This window comes from Cheilinus undulatus, linkage group 14 (assembly GCF_018320785.1).
Source record: "Cheilinus undulatus linkage group 14, ASM1832078v1, whole genome shotgun sequence".
NCBI lineage: Eukaryota > Metazoa > Chordata > Actinopteri > Labriformes > Labridae > Cheilinus > Cheilinus undulatus.
This window is the reverse complement of record NC_054878.1, coordinates 34,560,118-34,580,198: the sequence shown is the minus strand read 5'-3', so window position 1 is coordinate 34,580,198 and position 20,081 is coordinate 34,560,118. Positions and strand designations below refer to the sequence as shown.

Below are 20,081 nucleotides of genomic sequence, written 5' to 3'. Positions count from 1 at the left end.
TCAGCAGTGCTTATTGTAAGTTACAGACACAATCATTGTGTGCAGCTTAAAAATGACTATGCTGGGGAATTTGGCTTGAAGTTATAGCTGGTTTTGGTGGATTTTATGATTTATGACTTGCCATTTTTTGGGGAAAAAAAAACCCCAGATTGACCAGTCAACATTCGCATTGTAAACGAGCTTGATTGACAGATTGATTTACCGATAACAGATCCCCCCTTTTAAAAATAACCTCACAGACATATCCTAGTATCGCTCTCAGTCTTGACTAAAAGGTCAAAAAGGCACATTGACACCCCTGACTCACAGAGAGCGGACACGTTTAACAACTCCCATGGAGACAAACTCGCTGTGAACTCATCGACCCTTAAAAAGGAGCCTAATCGATGAGAGAAGAAGCCAATCAGACTAGTCAGAGAGACACAAGACACAGTACCCCTATTGACAGACATGGATAAAGAGTCATTACTGTGAAAGAAAACCTAAGAACAAAATACTGACCGTGTGCCATCAGCCTTCCAGCTGACTTTGTATGGATTCTTTTCCAGGAAACGAAGGTTTTGCCGGTCCATGGAGACGGGCTGAGCACCAGGAAAACCAGACCTGCAAAAGCAATAAGCACAAATATCTGTCATATTTGTGTTTGAAACTGGCTTTCATTTATTCACTGAAATCTCACCACAAAGAGCTTTGGAACTCATCAATTTCATGACTTACAATCACTGAAACATCTACATCAGCTCAAGTCTTACCCTAACACAAACATTCATGTGTTGAGTAATGATAGCAACATTTCTTACCACTATTATGATTGTCCTTTATTTTATCATTATGCAGGGGCCTCTAAAATGTATTTACCTCCTTGGATGTTTTGACCTTTTGACCTATTGATTTTATGAATCAATTATCGTCAACACAATTTGACAAAAATGTCTTTAATGTCAAAGTGAAAAAGTTTTCTACAAAGTAACGTAAATCAAATACAAATTTGTAATACAAAAAAAGTGACTGCATAAATATTAACCCCCTTCAAGTCAGTGTTTAGTAGATGCTCTTTTGGCTGCAATCACAGCATTCAGTCTGTGTGGATAGGTCTCAATCAGGCTTGCACATCTGGACACTGCAATTTTACTCCATTCTTCTTTGCAATTCTTTGAACAGAATATTCCCGATTCAGGCTCTAAACTTACAAGGGTTTTTAACTTCATCCCACTATTGTGCCATCAACAAACTTTATACAAGTATTTGCATCCATAACAAGTAAAAAAGCAACTTTAAAAACAAACAGCAGGTGGAAATAGCAGCGGGGATGGATTCCTCTGCAGTGACGAGACACAGCAGCACAACAGCACAACAGCCCCAGAACGGAAAGATCTATTCCTGACTCTGCTGCCTGTCTCAGTGTCAAGGTCTCAAAATAAAACAGGTGATTTTACAACAAATGAGTCACTCCTAACACAGTGCGCTACACCCACACATGTGTACACAGACATACACGGTGTCCCAGAAGGATACAAGGAGAGTTAAAAAAAAAAAAGAAAGGCTCTTACCTGTCCCACTCGGCCATCTCCTGAACCCGTCTTTGGATTTCTCCAAGTTTGGGTTGTGTGGTGACCTGTGTGACACCTTTCACCGTGATGCCTTCAAGGAAAACTGCACCCTAAGAGTAAAAATAGAACGAAAACAGAGGCTGAACTTGTATTGAATCAGCCTCCTACACACAAACATAACAAAACATTTAAATACTGGTTAGACACTCAGAGATGCATCACCTTTTACTTATGAGTCTCTGTTTGCAGAAGCAACAGGTAGAAAAAAAATCCAGCCAACTTTTGATCTTTGACTTCAAAACCACTTTTAATTTAAATCTTTTACAAATCCACCTTACAAACCCTGCAACTCAGCTACCAGAAAATCAGACTGATGCCTCTTTCTGCTCCGTTTTATCATTCCTATCCTGTTTTAATTCAAAATCATCTCCTGTGTAACACAGGTGATAGCACGCCTATCTAAAGTGAAAAGATACCTCATGCATTTACTTCATTTCCTAACTGAATTTATTTATCATATTGTCTGACCTTTTCCTCCCTCATTCTTCCCAGATGAGTCTTACTAACTGGAGAAATATGATAATTCAAGCCAATTAGACAAGAAACAGATGGGATAATCTAAAAATATGTATCCCCCAGGGTCATTAGTGAAACTTTTTGTGTAATAAATAGTCAAATTAAGGGGAGAAAGCAACATCATTGCCTTATAAATCTCCTTCTAGGAGTTATTTGATTAACAGTTTGCTGCTCATTCATTGTAATTAATATCAGGTAAATTAGTTTTGTGGGGTTCTTTTTATTCTGGACAACAAAACTGCTATTGAACTAAGGTAGAAGTGACAAAAAAAATTTACAGTTAGGGCTGATTGATTGACGAATCCTAAAAGTTGAACATATTTAAAACTCAATGTTTTCCCATTCTTAACACAAATTTTAAAGCCCATATAGGTTGATTGTAACCACATGATCCTAAATGCTCTATGGGGGGCAGGAAGTCAGTGAAAGCCATTGGGTTGAATGGGACCAGAGGTTAGTTAGTACTTTATAGATCTAAATGGACCTGTATGCTGCAATTATCATCAGAAAATTTCTATATGCATTAAGTACAATTCCTACACTTTACAAAAAAGTGTTTTTTTTCCACAGTTTAGCCGATTTACCTGGTGTGGAGGTGAACAATATCACAAATTACTAAGTCCTGTAGGTCTCTTACCATCCACCCAGATAAAGGGAGACAAGAGTCTTGTACTGAGCTAAGAGGCTAGCTAAGCCCCTTTGACATATAAAATGTCCTCATTTTGTAACAAACATGCTTTTCATTGAAATAGTAGTATATTACCAACTGAATAAACCATGTAGAGTAAGCCACGGAGTGATTGATGTGCCGTTCACAATCTAGCCTGTTCTATGAAATGGCCATTTAATGCGAGCCACCATAGCTAGCTCCTGTTTGAGTGCCAGTTTCCTTTCCTCCATCCTTTGGCATCTTTGAATCCACATTAAAAAACACCAAACTGGTACCAAATGAGGAGCTGTTTGGGAGTCAAGCAGCCAGCTCTACTGAGCTGAACCAAATGATCTGGATCCTTGAAAAGAGACGGATTTCCCGTTAGATAAAGTGTAGCTGGATGGACGTCAACTGAAATATGGTCAGGCTCAGAGTTGAATGTGCTAAATCATGGCAAAACTGAACTGGAGCCCTTCGTAGAAACAGACCATACATGATTGTTGTGTAACACAGCTCATCGTACTATGAACACTTGGCATAACATGGCCCTTTTGGGTAGTGTTTCTCTATGCAGATCGCTTCCTGCCCGCCATTAGGAGTTCTTCGCTGCCATGTGACGTCATCTAAACGCACCTACTGACAATGTCAGAAAATTCTTACTGGTGTCTTGATCAAATTCATGCATTTTATGGTCTTGATTTTTAGATTTATTATAGGCATGCGCAATGTTGGACTTTTGCTGATATCCAATATGCCAATAATACGATGCATCCTTGATTCATTGACACTGTTACGTATCACGACATAAGCAGGAGGGTATGTACAAAATGACTCACTGATATTTTTACCACTCAAAAATGAACTTGCTACTGATTTACAAATAAACAGTCATAGCTCAGAGGAACTATAAAGGGAAATGAGTTTTTCAAAATAAAATGAGACATTCAAAAGTGCAGCTTTTTCTTTATTTCTCATCCTCGTACAAGCAGGATGTTGCTACTGTGAGCAGTATTAAACTGCTGTTCTGTTACAGTGTTCTCACTACAGCGCCCCTAAAAGGAAATAATATCCCAATAAATAAATTTTTTGAAAATATGTTTTTATTTTAGACATTAAAAGCTTACTTATGCTCCCTTTCCATATGACAGCCCTACTAACACTTGTAATGACCCAAGGTCATATGTTTTGTAGTGTTTGTTTGTAAATGCAGATTTGCCTCCTCTCTTGCAGAGTGTGAGTAGTGGGTGTGGCTGTCAATGAGTGTGGCTGTCTCAGTGAGTGTGTCTGTGTCAGCTGGAGTGTGTGTGTGATAAGGTCCTGGTGCTGAGGCTGACTGGCTGCTGCAGAGATTGCTGCCACCTGAGAAACTCCAGCAAGTCTACAAATACCTGCTGCTGCAGCCTGCTCTTCCTCTTCTGCTGAAGCCACTTCCAACAAAGCAGCTTGTGAATAATTCTGACCTTTAAGTGAATATTTAGGAAGGTAATAGTAGTGTCTGTTGACTTACTTTAATATGTTACCTTTGAGCTTCAGACTTCCAATTGTAGTTTGCTAAGTGCTTAGATTGTCGTAAAGGCAGAACATTTTGTTACCTTCCAGATTTCAGACTTTCACATGTAGTGTTAAGTTGCTTAAGCTGTTGTAACAGCCAACCTTTGTGTTAACTTAAAATTGTTAGCTGCCTAGATTGTGACTAAAGCCAAAAGCTGCACTTTGTGTTAACCTCCTTGTAAAAAGGGGGGGAAGTGGAACTTCTGTGTTACTGGGTGATCTTCTGTTGTATGGTTTTTTGCTGTGTGGCAAGCAAATAAACCACTGTGTTTAACTTTTGATGAACTGTGCTGCTGGCTTTCTTGGGAGTAGATGGAGTTTGGGCAATATCATGTTATGTCCAGGTTTCCCTAGACGTGTGAGGGATGTAACACACTACAACCTGAAAGTGCTAGCCTCATTTATCATCATTACTGCCTTTATAGCAAGTAGCACTAAACAATATCAACATCAACACTCCTACATTGCAGACGTAATTTGAATTTAGAAGGCTTTGTTGAAGGTAGAACTGGGTCACAGTCTTCATTAAGATTAAAACAGTAACCATAAGATTTTAATTAGCTTGTAGAGCATGTTTCATAAGCCACAGCCATTTAACTTTCATACAAGAATTTGCATTTTCCTCAAAACAAACTAGATGTCTAGGAGGATAATTTCTCATAAACTATATAACATTTTAAGTGTGATTCCTGCATGCCATAGCATACAATTTTGTGACATAACCTGGATGCAGTACCCACTTATGGTGTGTTTTCCACCTTCCAGCAAAGGGAGAGCTTACTCAACTGACTTGCTGTGCAATCACCTCATGTGGGAACAGGTGTACTGATTTTCCTGAACCCTGGTTTTCTAGTTTAACAGTTTATTAACTTGCAAGTGAACAGCTCCTAAAGCAAAATAAAAAAAGCCCAACTCTGAGAAACAAGGATGAGTAGGGAGCGTGAGTAAGATGAATAAAAGCAAAAAGGAGAAATCGGCAATTGTTACTTGCAACTGCAAGTTACTGTTACTGCAACTACTACTTGCTCACACTATACTTCATACAGTCATCTGTAAGTCATTAACTTTCAATGACTAATCTTATTAGGGTTTTAATTCCATAAGACACTAAATAATCAGATTAGAGAGGCGCTATAATGATTAGTCAATTAATAGTTAGCTGGATTAATTAGTGAGAACTTTGATAAGAGGTTTTTGTACAGCTTGTCTTATGTGAGAATTTGTTGTTTTTTTACATTTCAAATAAATGTGTTCGAGAAACTTAAAGTGCTGCTTGCATGAAACAAGCAAAGAAGTACACTACAGACAAAAATCAAATTCATTTGACCCCTGTTTAGTTCAAACATCTATTGAATGGCAGAATGAAGAACTGCGCAACTGAGCTCCACAGATATGATTGTATAAAAACATATTTTAAAATGCTAATTACTTTGAATGCACTGAATCAGTTTAAGTTATTTTGTGACATTTACCAGCTTATAAAAGTGATGATTTACTATTTTATCGCTCCTCCATCACAGTATTTATATACATTTCATCTGGGATGCTGCCAAAATACTGCATTTATGGAAATCAATCAAGGGATACACTGACAAACATTTTCACAACTTTTTGTAACATTAAAAACAAAATAACTAAGAGGAAATCAAGAAAACAAAGATTCAAATATTAAAAGATTGTTGTTTGCAGTCTTAGTCATTTCCCTGCATTTAGAGTGGCTAATAAATATATACAAATTTAAATTACACAACTGTTAGCATCCTGTAAAATCCTGTGTTTTGGTTCAGTTTCAGCTGATTTTGCACTTTTATTGCCTCTTCAATTATCGCTTGGCTGTTGATGAAACCATGTAAACAAAGTCTTTTTATATCCACTCAAAATGAGTGTGGATGAGAGCATCAGCTCAATGTAAACAGAAACCTAATTATGTGCAACTGGAGCTCATCTGAGGCGTCTGATTTCTCTAAACTGAGCTGAAGAGAGCTTTACATAAAGACAAGGAGGTAGCTTTTATCGAGTCAAAATTATACCTCTGCTGGTAAGTGTGTGAGACAGAAGATGTCATGCTGTCTGAATTTAAACATCAAATTAACTGGGTTATCATACACAGTGGAGCACTGGCACCTCATCCTTTAGAAGAGAAGCCTCCCTATGGAGTTAGCATCACCCTTGTAAGATATCTGTGTCCTGCAGAGAGACAGCTTCCACATTTTCTACTTTACAGTCCATTTTCTGAAGCTTCCAGGAAATCTCACCACTTTTAGTTTCTCTTTCTTCCGTTTGCCTGGTGCTGACCCAGAGGAGCTCGGGCCCGACTCCTGGCCGACAGCGTTACCGTCATCGTCCACTTCGCTGCTGTCCTCGTCATCAAAGCACCACTCTGGGAGCGGAGGAGCAGGGGGCGCGTCCTCCTCGTCACCATAACGACGGAAAAGCTCTTTGAGGTAGTCTCCCTTATAGATCCCAGGGGCCCGGGCCTGGCTGAAAGCTGCTACAGCTGCCTCCACGCTGATAAGAGAGCACAGACATACAGCTGCTTTCCAGGCTTTAATATTGTAAGGATCTATTCTAAACCATCTTTATGCTCTGTCTCAGCTCTATTTCATATTTTGTCTACAGCTGCAGAAAATATACATTGTAATTAATCATTAACTCCAATGTTTGTCAGTATACAACAAATTACATTTTTCAAGCAAAAAGGGGAATGTGTGGGATAAAATGATCTACAGTACAGTGCAGGAGCGGCCTTTGCTCACATTTAATAATGTAAAGATTCTCAATGAGCGGTACATTTGACCCTTAAAGGAACAAGGACAACTTTTGAAAAATATAATACAGCTACTTTAACATTTGTGCATCTAATTGATACAACTTCATCCACAGGGGGCGCCAAAGTTGACACATACCAAAATTTTCCCAAGGTGCTTTAAAGAGTCAGACCCTTTTTTCAGATGAAAACAAAGTATTCAAATTCTATATTTTGTGTTAGAAATAAGCATAGCAACTGCCCACTACAGGTTGAAACTGGCTGCTGCCTTTTAAAGTGAATATTTAGTCTACATGTCACTAAGACATCCATCTCCTCTCACTCTGTATCTGACTGTTCGTGTTTGCTTTCCTTTTTGAATTGTTCCAGTTCGATGAAATAATAATCACATCTGTGGGCTTGGATGTTTTTATCATGTGACCAAATCAATCACTCAACAACACATTACTATTTTATTTTCAGGTTTGCTTTTTTCGTTCCCCAGACTTGATTTCAGAGAGAGAGAAATGCAACTGCAAGACACTTTGGTGATACTCCACCTAGCTACCTAGCGAGCACCTACCGCTGATGTAACTCAAGGTAAAGGTCACCTGAATCACACAGGATTAATGACACTGAGCCAAAGCATGGCGGAACAAGCCAGGATAACAAGCAGCATGGACCGATTCATGTTGGATTTTTACCAATCGAACTGAAGCACTTGGATCTTTGATGTACAGATCAGTTAACAAATTCAGACTGGTTTATCTTTACACCACTAAAGAGCAGGCATCTGGTGCCCTCTATGGTAATGCAATGCTGCCATTCTCCTGTTGAAAGTTCCTGTACTGTTAAATTAACTTTGATTAATCTATTTTAAGCAGTAAAAGTTGCATAATATTGCTTTAGACTGATCTATTTTTATTCTATCTGAAGTTATTTCTTGTGTTGTTTGTGTGACGTCAGGTAGAGCCATGACTCATCTACTTTTAACTCATGAAAATAAGAATCAGAACAATCAGTAAATAAATAATCAGATTATTCTGTACTATAAAAACCCTGTAAGTACCTTTCATGTTTACTGTGGGAGCGAAAATGTGAAACTAAAAATCTATCTGTGCTGATCACTTGAAAATGAATCCTCCTGCAGCGCATGAACCTGGACTGGAGGGCTGGAAATGCTCTCAGAATATTCATTAGGCAGGAAGCGGTGGGCGTATGGGAGGGTGTTTATCCACCCTTCATGTCTGCAGCTTCTAGGGATTCTGCTCCCTCAGACTGCTGCTCCACCTCCAACTAAAGACTCATCCTCACCCTCCTCTGATCAGCGGGTGTTAATTATTTAACCCCTCTCTGTTGTTGGGTGATTAAGTCGGTCACTTCCATCCAGCTGCGGTTTCTTTTTTGACACTTGGACACAATGGTACTGATGTTTTTTATAATGAAACTATCAGGAAAAGATTAAATTATTGGATTATATAATCAGACAACAGAGGGAAGTTTTAAATCAGAGGAAAAGATACAAAGAAGGGGAACAAAGGTTTTTTTTCTGCCATTACCTCCAGTCCATCTTCTCCACCAGGTATGCACAAATCAGGAAGCCCGTCCGGTTAAAGCCATGTGTGCAGTGGACACCTTCAGAGGGGAAAAGACAGTACAGGGCTGTTAATCTCATTTAAATTTGCATTTATATTGAACCTCATGTATTTAGCATACACACTTCTAGGTCCAGCGGTACAATATGCTGTAAGTCATATCAGCAATCTATCTCCTTTTCATGTATTTATGTTCAGTGCTGACACACAATCAATGTAACGCAGCAAACCATGATAGCCCTGCGGGTGCACGAAGATCTTATCCGATGTGTTCCCTCTCTGACGAGGCAACATCACTTGTCTTTGAGATGCACCGAGGCTGAGTTCATGTTTTGAGTGAGGGGCATCGCACCATAATCTTAAAAGAGTCACCGGCAGATCACTCTTCTCTCAGAGGGGGGTCTTTCTCTTATACGCACATTAAAAACCAGGCTGAAATGAAACCCAGAGAAGAGGCAAAGGTGGATGAATCGTACAGAGAAGCAGAGAGTGAAGGAAGAGTGCACAAGAGCAGAGAAATACAGCTTTCCAGAGCTAAATTCCTCCCTAAAGGTACAGGAAAGTGTCTGAAATTTGAATCATGTCTGTTCTCTGAAAAACAGCCCCCTAATTTTGGACTAAAAGTGATATCCTTGCAGGCGAGCATCCTTCAGCAGGCACACAGCAGGGTTCAAACAGCACAAATTACAACCGTCTGACTCATATTTCCAGCAGCACATGAAGTTTGCCCGGCAACGGCAACACCAGCCGTCTAAATTGGACACAAGGACCTCGGAGACAACAAAGCCTAATCACCAGCTGGCTTAAGAGAGGACATTACTGAGAGATGACATTCAGACATTCTGTTGTCATGTTGGAGGGAATTTGATATTAAAAGCCGAACGGTGGTGAGGAGGTGAGACCGGATCGCAACAGGATCATAAGAGGCCAGACAGAGGTCTAAGAGAGCGCCCTGCTGTCACCAATGTGAAAGTACAGCTTCAAAAGCCACATCCTTCAAGGAAATCCTTCAAACGGCACAAAATAAGAATTTCACAGCAGTGAAAAGTAGCTTTAAAATTGGAAAATGAATGTGGAGCTCTGTTATGCCTTCACGGCTGCATAAAGGGTTGTTTCTCCGGCGCACCACCTCTCCCTGAGGTTGACAATTCGGCCAAATTTTAGCATGTGGTGTTCTTGAGAGGACAAGATGTTTCCATGTTATTTGGAAGAAATAAAGGTAAATGGGCTTGAGCGTCATCTCAGAGTGCTTTTTACTCTGCAGGACACATGCAACTACTGAGACACTGCTGTGCAGACACTGTAGAGTGTCCAAATGTTTTTTCTCTTAACTTGTTAAGCCCTAACCTCTTTTATTAGGCTAGAGCTCGAAATTACCCGCCCATCTTCAAATGAGTATAACTCTATAACTACATGGTCTATTTGAATGATCAAGGTACAATAATGAAGAGGGCACTTGTGAAATTTGTTCAGAAGTGTTATGTGTATATATGTTACTGGGTCAGAGTAAATAAACTTAGCACACATTATAAATGAAAATTTTCATTTTCGCCTAATTTTTTTTGCAATTTTAGCAGATATATTCCATAGAAATAATACAGTGAAGTCCAAAAATCTCCAGTAGGCCAAAGCACCACATTTTTACATTACCAGTTTCAACTTTTCTGCCACTAGAGAGTTATCAGGACAAAATAAGAGAGATTTTAGCGAAAAAAAACTCCCTTGTTGTACCATTTGGGCCCACTTTGGCACTATCATTGTCATTTGAAAATTCTCGGGTATCAAACTTTTTTTTTTAAACTCAAATGCCATTATAAGTGATCACTGCACAATGGAATTCTTTTCAATTTGCCCCCAAACCAACCAGACCTCCATATGTTTCCCTTTCAAAAAAGTCTTACAAAGGAACTAAAGTTTGACACCAAGAGGAGTAGATTTATTTTCAATGGCACAAAAAACAACAAAAAATAAAGAGCAGAAAACTTAAAGAAACTGTTGGAACAAATGGAAACTGCACAAACATGACTGTAATCTTCAGCAGAGGCTGGGCTTTCCCTTCTTTGCACACAACAACCCATAAATTCACTTCCATGGCTCTCTTACTATGGCTTGATGTTCCTAAATGCTGTGCAGTAAAGCTGCTAGCAATATAAATGAGCTTGGGTGAATTAGCCACAAGCTAAGAGGCAAGCAGTGCCTCTTTATCAGCTTTTCTCCCACATATTGTCATAAACATCCTTTAAACGGACATGGTGAGATACTATTTAGCAAGTCAATCTTGCTGGGTCCTTGTTAAAGTGAAATGACAACTCTATTCAAGGCAAAAAGTGACAAGGGAGTTGAGATGACTGATGCACTAGTTGTTTTTAAAAGTAGCTGTTGAATACCTCTACATACATATAGTCAACTGAATTTAGCTCACAATCTACAAACAAGGTCTATTTATTGCACCTTTAAAATATTTCTAAATAGGTTAGCTAATGTCAGCTGCAGCCTTAACTTTAGTGTTACCATAATGTTAAAAATACAACAGTGATGAAACAACAGTGCACTAACCTGCCCACAAACAGACTCAACTTTTTGTTTCAGATCAGATCTATTTAGCTAGAGTTCAGGACTGGTATCTGCTTGTGTCCTTTCACCTATCATCACCTACACAGTGTTCAGTGAGAGAGCGTGTTTCTTCACACTCCTACACTTTCAAAATCAACAAAGTTACATGCACAAACTTGTCTTTTAAAAAGTGAGAAGAACCATGCACATTTTGAAACAGGAAAATACACAACATGACTTAAATAAACTGTGTGAGAAAGCCACTTAAGCTTCTGCTGTTAAAAAGAGCTCCCGTGTGACCATCAGTAGAAGGCTGGCTGTGCTGAGAAACAGCCTGTTGTTTAGTAGAGTACTTTGAATATAAATTAAGCTAAATTAAAAACACCCAGAGTGGATAATTATGAACAAACATCCAACTCCAATGTCCTTTACAGCAGGTGTATTTTGGGGTAAGGCTGCTCTCTACTGGACACTCAGGGTAGTGCCACTCTTTGGCCTGCAGCTCCTGTATGCTTTGTTCAAATGTTGCAATAAGGATCAAGTTCCAGGTAGGCTATATATAAATTAAGACCAAATCATTGGCTTTTTGTCATTACTACCCATAAGAAACATAAACAAAAGATTAGTGTTGTCTGAGTAAGCACAAAAGGGGAATGGACAGTCTGGATGACCTGGACTTTGCAGATGACTTGGTGTTACTCTTTTACAGCCAGCAGCAAATGCAAGAAAAGACAACAATACCAGCTGACACTTTCTCACAAGTAGGCCTTAACATTCACAAGGGAAAGACAAAGATACTGAAAGGGAACAGCACAAGTACAAAACCAGTCACATTGCAGGGAGCCTACTGGTAGAGATCAAGTCCTTCTTCTACTTGGGAAGTATCATAGACAAAAAAAAAGTGGCACAGATGCAGACATCAAAGCAAGAATTGGCAAAGCCAGGGCAGCAATTGCTCAGCTCAGAAACATCTGGAGCTACAGAGGGATTTATTTCAATTCTAGCATAAAGTCAGTGCTACTGTCTGGTTTGGAGACAATGTTCTCCAGAAGAAAACTTAGCAACTACCAGTAGACAATGAAATAGGGAGAAGATGGGGATGGATAAGGTGTAGGGGAGAATGGGGTTGGTTGTCACACTTTAAACTCTTGTGTGAATTGCTCGTCCTCAAAACATCTTTGAACAGTCATTCCTAGATTAAGCTGAAGTATTAGGTGCTGGTTTGAAATGTCTCTCTCTCTCTGATTCTCCAACTTTTTGTCACAAAGAGGCGATTAAATATAAAAGACACTGACACATTGTGACAACCAACCCCATAACAGGGATGGTTGTCACACAATATGGTGGTTCGTCACAATTTGTTTTAATAGGAAAAAAAGGAAGGCAGAACTAAAGCTGATACTTTAATTGCACAGACAAGTTGACAAATGCATAACTGAATGCATCTTAACACAAAATGAGCAAGAAACAGGAGAATGTTAAGGCCTGCCGATAACGACATAAAGAACAAAACAAATCGTCTCAACAAAAAAACAACAAATAGCCTACTTAGCTAGGCTACACGTATTCACTGTCACATGTGACAACCAACCCCAAAGAGAATGTGACGACCAACACCAACTGGAATTGCTAGCATATAGGCTAAAAACCATCTAACAACTAGTTAGCTAGGTAACAACAATCTAAACTATAGCTCCCTTCACACCTTTTAAGGGTAACAGTTGTTTTGTTATAAACTCATTGTATAAAAGCATAGAAAAAAAATACAGATGAGCCATAAAAAATACAGAAGTCCTCTCATATCAAGTTCAGCTGTCCTACTTCAGAGAGGACTATGTAGACGAGCTCAGATCCCAATTCTTGGCATTTGCATACTAAATGTTGGGAGACGGCACCCTCTGGTGGTGAGATACAATTAGTGTTGACAACCAACCAGTGTGACAACCAACCCCTTGCTCCCCTACACTCAGATAACCAACAATATGCCACACCAGACAGACCCTTTCCTGGAACCCACAAGGGAGGAGAAAACAAGGCCGGCAGACAAACACCTGGTGACGAGACCTCTAGTCTGACACCAGAGGGACTGGCTTCAACTGGAAACAACTGGTTAAGGCCCAGGACAGAACCTGGTGGAGGGCTCTCGTTGACAGCCTATACCCCACACCAGGAGTTAAGAGGCCTAAGTCTTGGGCATTAATATTGAGATTTAGAGGGAAAGCACAAATATCTAAGGTGTTGAACAGCAGGTAACCATAGAAAACAAAAACTAAATGACTGAAGCAACCCCATACCACAGTCTGAGTAAATTACACAGAGTGTAAAACCATTCACAACACCAGCTAATTTTACTTGAACCGATGCTGGAATTGGATGAATGTGATGTGATAAATAGATCTGGTATCCAAACAATGAGCAGATTCATGGGGCCAGTTTAAACAGGTCAGCTCTATGCAATTCTGTGTTTATGCCAAGAACTTGTGCATGATACTATATGTCGCTGTCATCAGTTTGCTGGTTGGCCTGTGCATATGATACTGTGGTTAAATGCCAAAAGGTGAGGCTGTTTGGCTGCACGTCATGCTTGTTACACCAGCAACTTCTATGAACACTTGCAATTTCTGTATAGTTCACATTTTGAGGGATGATGGTAGAACTATGAGTTTAAATAAATGAGGCAGAGGAAACAAAATGAAGCAGAATGAAGCAATGAAATTTGGACAGCTGTATTGCAAAGATGAAAGAAACTGCATGGTTTGAAACCTTCCATGGATCTCAAACCAGCAACTCAATTTTTAGCTGCCTTTGAATCAATGCTTTATCAATTTACTAAACTGCCATTTTAAGAGGCGATGCTGTCAACATGAAAAGCCATGGACAACTGCTTTGCACATGTTCGATGTACATATAATGTATGCATACAGTGTAACTAGTTGCCAGTGAGGGTACACTCTGACAGCAGAGGGTGAGTGATGTCAGTGATACAAAGATTGTGGGGCATATTGTGATAGCCACTTGTTTCCTTTTATTTTGTGAGGAAGTTAGGAAAACCTGATGCTGCATAAATGATTCCTGGTCTCATCCGCCCAGTGAGGAACACAGGTGAATAATTTAACACTGATGTCAGAGCAGAACAGAATTGGTATCTGCAGATGCCCATAAAAGACCAGATATTGGATCTAGGCCTGCAGTCAGCCAAAGAAAAACTTGGTTGACTGAAATTACACCCACACGCCAACAATTCAATTGGTCATTCAACAACAACAACAACAAAAAAACAGAGAGAAATGCCTTCTTAACTATTAAAAGGACCCCTTGGTTCCAGCCTGCACTGTCATTTCTGTGCACATATCAGACAGCATACAGCAATTATTTTCCTAGGTGAAGGGAAATAAAGTCTGCTGGTTGGGACTTAATAACTGGTAGACATTGTCTTTTCACTCTTCTGCTCTCGGTCTGACTGTAATAGACACTAATGCTGGCACATACATTTAATGGGATGATAAAGGGACTTAATACTTGTATTTGCTGACCAGTGAATTTAACAGGCCACGTGAGTTGAGGCTCTGACAGGGTGAAGAGTAAAGACACTCAGCAGCACCTCTTCAACACAAACAGGCTCGTCAGGTTTAGAAAATTGGATCGAAGCTTTCTTAGCTTTTATACTCTTTGAAGCATATTACTGACTTAACATTCCCAAGTGGCCACAAAAGATACAGAAGGATTTAGCCCTCATTGATATAACATTACAAGGCCCATAGAAAGAATCACAGGGGCTTCACCTGTTCCAAAGCTTTAGGTTTGACTATTTGTAACACTAATACATCATCTTCTAACTAATAGTACCATTTTGGCCGCTAGGCCCTGTAGAAAAATAATATAATCTTAATTAAACATGGCTAAATGGACGGAAACATCTGCTTCTTTTAAAAGATTCAAAAAGTAGGAAAATTTTGAGGAAGTAAGACAAGTTCCCCTTCAATTTCTGACAGCTCAGATCATGTATATGAGGCAAACCTTGTATATAAAACAATCTGGCCCAGAAATACATTTCAAAGAAACTGGCCACATATTTGAAAACATTCAACAACTTTCAGTCAAGAGTAAACCCCTGCAAGCAAATCCAACTGAACAAAAGACACATAAATTGGCTTGCCCTATACTGCACTATTTTATAATTTAAAGGAAATTTTCTATGCAACATCTGAGCGAATTTCAGTTAAACTATGGCATTAATTCACATTTATCTAAAATCATGATAAAACTATTCTTAAATATATTATACAAATGTCCTTTGTTAAGGAAAATATGTGTGGACCTATTTCCAACCAGCTTTTTGAATGAAACTGTTAAAACCGTTAAATGTTTATTTTTGACAGCTTTTTTTTTTTTTATTTGTTTGGGCTGTCTTTGGGGGGCTCAGGTTTTCTTAATTGAGAAGGCTCAGAAAAAAGCTGGGAACCACTGTTTCTTACCTATTAATTCTGTGGGATTCTTCTCTATAAAGTGTTCACAGAGTCTGATGAAACTGGCAGTTATTTCTTTAGAAGGGCATTCGCCATGGCTGAAACAAAGAAAAGGACAAATGTTAGTATTCTATAATATCATTACTATATTATCACCATAAACCAGAGTTTATAGCAGTGGTTCCCAAAGTGGGCCTTGCATTGTCTGCATTTTGGATTGAAATTGGAAGGAGTTCCTCATGATAGGCAGGAGAAACCTGGCCACACTATTCCTTTCTGTAACATCTTTACTGTGGATTTTCTGGCATTTTTTCAATCAAGACAAAAAAAGTTTAATTTGGAAACTGAAAATTATCTGCTAGAGGCAGTTTTACAGCAGCACCCAAGACTAGAAAAGATTGATAGCACCAAAAAAGCCCACAATAGTCTGAAATAGTTGCAGGACTGGGAGTATAATTCTCAAATAAGGTTTCATTTTTCTGGGAATGACCCTCTGTTCAGTCAGATTTTTTAAAAACTTTTTAAGGCCATGGTTGTTATTTTACAAATTTCTTAGGTTTTATGTTGCTGTAAATTAAAAAAAAAAAAGACAGAGCGGAATTTGTTCACAAAAATCATGACTAACAGTGTGTTTGTTGTACGTTTACATATTTTCACATGTTGATTTGTACAAAGAGGGGTGGGGGGGGGTGGGGGGCCTTAAAATATTTTCAAAGGGGGGCTGATGGAAAAAGTTTGGGAACCACTGGTTTATAGTATGTTCAACCAATCAATGTACTCATACCCTTTACACTGCAGCTTCACATAATTCACGCCTTCTTTTTCAATGTCGTTGCGGTCATAAAAGCGAGTAGTGTTTGTCAGGTCGACAAGCAAACCCATTGTCACCTGTAGAGAGGAAATATAAAGACATGATATGGCATTGTTGCTTTTGTTGTTTTAAAGTGTAACTTAGTTTTTTCCTCCAAAGTTACTTACTTTGAGACTTTTTAAATAGTTGGACATCATACTGGGGTGGAACCTGTTCTCCTCTGCAACTTGGTCATCATATCGGGGACCTAACATTGTTTTCATCGGCAGAAATTTACCTGTGAGGGAAAATTATCAAATTAAAGTACGGTTCTCACTCAGTAGAAAATGCAACATAAACAGTGTAAAATATTTTACAAATTTAAATTAGAAAATGCAGAATTACAAGCCATTAATAGGACAAAAAATATATATTATTACTATATTATTATCATATTCTGTAGTGTGTATTTCCATCGTTGTGTGCAAGTAAAAGTATGTAAGCTAATTATCATTAATTCTTGAGAAAAAGGAGAAAACATGTTTGAATTTTATTTTATATTGTTGTCTCATTGTATTGATTTAAAGTGGAAATCTGTGCAGGTTGAGGTCTCAGCAGTTTTTTCATTTAACCTTTATTAACCAGGTTTGTCCCATTGAGATCAAAGATCTCTTTTTCAAAGGAGACCTGACCAGTTGTGTATGGGAACTGATTTTTCAACATCTTTTTTTATCCATAATATGAATTTTTGCCAATCAAATGATTGATTTTTGTCAACTTCTGACACACTAACATGTGTTCAATATTTATACCATTAATTCAGATTAATGTCAAGTTTTCAAGTATCTAATACTGGTATTCAGTGATGATACTGAGTAATACAATGCAGTATTTTCACTTGTTTTAATTTTTCCACTTATCTGAAGTATCTTATCTCTGAATTTCCTATTTCCATCCTTAAACTAGGTAAACTCTTTAAATAAATCAGTGATTATTGCAGACAGATGCTCAGGCAATTAAACAAATAATTAAAATAAAATGAAAAGAGGATAATGAACAATAATAAGAATGTCTATATAAATAAGTGTTTACTCCCCTAAGTCCAAAAAAATGCTATTTATTTATATTAACACAGAATAAGCTTTTTATTCATACATAAGGAGGGTCCCCTTCATGGAGGCAGCCATCGTGGATGTTTTCCATTTTGCATGTTTCTATGTGTTCAATGTGTTTCAAAGGCAACATAGAGGGAACCAAATAACATAAACACTTTTTTGTTTAATTTCACTGGTTACCACAATTTCCACCAGAAAAATAAGCACTGTAATCTAAAATTGACTGTATGATGTTCTGTTAGCTGATATTCAGTTTTACACACGTCACCTTTAACTCAAATAATTGAATATTGCCATATTGAATATGAAAAAATGAAAGAAATCAACGGTGAAACCAAGCTTTCTGTATGTTCTGATTAATATATAAAAATATTTAGATTTCAGGGGTTTCTTTTAGAAATTACTTGATTCACATCCCCATGTGTGGATTGTGGCTGTTACAAATGTATTTTTTCCAGCAATTTAGCTCTGTGGTTGAGGATTGAGTAACACTTGGCTAGACGGTATTTACGGTTTAATAAACGGTTCTGAAAATAATTGTGCACGACTGTATATAAATGAAGTACTTCGCAAATTAAAGGTAACTGGAAATCAAAGAATGAATGAAAGAGTTCCAGTGCAGTTAACGCATTAGTTTTAGTTTGAAGAAAGAATGAATACATGGGTACGGACCCGGTTTGTTTTGACACGTGATGCTACCAGAGTGATGCTAGCCATCCCAGTAGCCCCTCACGAGTGCGCCCTAGCAAGACGAAATAATGACCGTAAGAAAAACCAAGGAGTCCGCTTCAGTTAAAAACTGAATAAGAGCAGTTACCGAGCAAAAAGACCCATGTTTATTAAGCTTTGACATCCCGCTTGCAACAGGTACCGGGTTAGCTCAACAACGCGCGCCCAAATACAACGCCACACCAAACTCCATTTAAAAATAAGACAAAGTTGGTTAGATTGGCTACAGTTGGAAAATATACCTTGTGCTAAATAGATATCCGAGCTCATCCAATTCGTTAGTGCTGTCTTGAGAATTCGGCATCCCCTTTCAGGCCCGTCATTGCTTGTTTTGTATGAAATTATGTAAATGTTGAAGTCACTGCTAGCTATGTCAGCATGTCATGAAAGTCGAGCTATTTGTTTGACCCTAAATGAAGAAAATAGTTAAGTACCATTTTGTATCAAATACGTTTAGGAAATAAATAGCGGATATCCCTATATTAAAGCGGACGTCAAGACGTTTTTAACCAGCACGTTGGGTCTAACACAATGATGTCATTGGCTGCTAGCAGAAGCTCCACGTACAGTAAATAAACCCTTTCAATCTAGCTTCAGTACTGTTTTTGTCCTCACCTGCCACAGGTTGTCCTCTCCTTGGACAATTCCGCCATCGAGGAGGGGGTCCGGTGTGTGACATCCTCAGGAGCGGTCTTGGTGCAGTGAGAATCTAGCTTGCCTGTGGGTTGAAGCTCCCTCCCTTAGAACGTGGGGAATCACGGCTGCCTTTCACGCAAGAACCGAGGCTCTGCAGGCCCTTCAGCACCTAATTCAAGTAAATATGCTAACAAGCTCAAGCCCAGTGAGCATTCTAACTGGCTAACAGGTATTTACACGACATACAGGCTACAGCAGAAATCGGAAAAAAATCAGCATCCCAGGAATTTAATTTTTAGGTCCGTTTTTGTTAAATCTTGATTAGCTAGCACAACCTTCCTTCTGTATCAAACGTGCTAGCTACAAGGGCTAAACTAGCTAGCCATCTACTTCTGCTTGTTAATATCTGCAGTTCAGGCGACACGCAGCGTCATGACGCCACCTGCTGGCTGGGGTGGAAAGAAACTAATTACTCAACAGTAGCTTTTTTGTGTACTTTTCAAAAGTTATTATTTTTTTTTTTAGTTTTTACTTTTAATTCTTAATTTCAAATTAGTTATAATTTATTCACTCTTTGTTACTGTTGGTTTGCTAGTTTATTTTATTTTAGTTTCTATTTTTGCAAAAATTTTTAGTTTTGGTTGAGTTTTTAATAGTGTTAGTTTTATTTATATATATTTTTCTTATGTGATTGGAGATACTTGTCAGAAACATGACCCAGCAGGGTCTTAAAAGAAAGCATCATACAGTTTTTAAAAACCTCAGTTTTTAACTCAAGATGTAAAATTAACAATTGCATAACATCCTTTTTGGCAGTATGAGGGCATTTTACATTCTCAAGGCTTGGGTGTACTTGTCAGTCAGCATGCTGCTGTTAAAGACTAAAACTAAGAATATTTTATCTTTAATTTTGTTTTTTTTTTTTTGTTGTGTAAACAAAGAATTGAGTTTGTTAGTTTGTTTGTTTTTTACAATGCTACTGTACTTGTTTTAACTGACTATAACAGGCTGCAATAGTCCTGTACTTTCTGCAGGTAGGCAGAACCTGCAGAACAATGAACCATAAAACAGCTGGAAATTTCAAATAATGTTTAAGGGGAAAGGGAACTGTGAACAGTGTGA

The 20,081-nt window shown here is 38.5% G+C and overlaps 1 protein-coding gene across 1 annotated transcript in view; it reads right to left on the bottom strand.

Moving 5' to 3' along the window:
• rngtt (RNA guanylyltransferase and 5'-phosphatase) overlaps positions 1–19,343 on the bottom strand; it is a 161,358-nt gene extending 142,015 nt beyond the window's left edge. The window contains exons 1-8 of the mRNA XM_041804477.1: positions 18,939–19,343; positions 16,668–16,777; positions 16,474–16,577; positions 15,699–15,787; positions 8,635–8,710; positions 6,585–6,837; positions 1,551–1,660; positions 502–603 (exon numbers count right to left, since the gene is read on the bottom strand). Of these exons, the coding sequence (XP_041660411.1) occupies positions 502–603; positions 1,551–1,660; positions 6,585–6,837; positions 8,635–8,710; positions 15,699–15,787; positions 16,474–16,577; positions 16,668–16,777; positions 18,939–19,002 (908 nt within the window). The 5' untranslated portion in view covers positions 19,003–19,343. The remainder of the gene's footprint in view (positions 1–501; positions 604–1,550; positions 1,661–6,584; positions 6,838–8,634; positions 8,711–15,698; positions 15,788–16,473; positions 16,578–16,667; positions 16,778–18,938) is intronic.
• Positions 19,344–20,081: the final 738 nt, after the last annotated feature.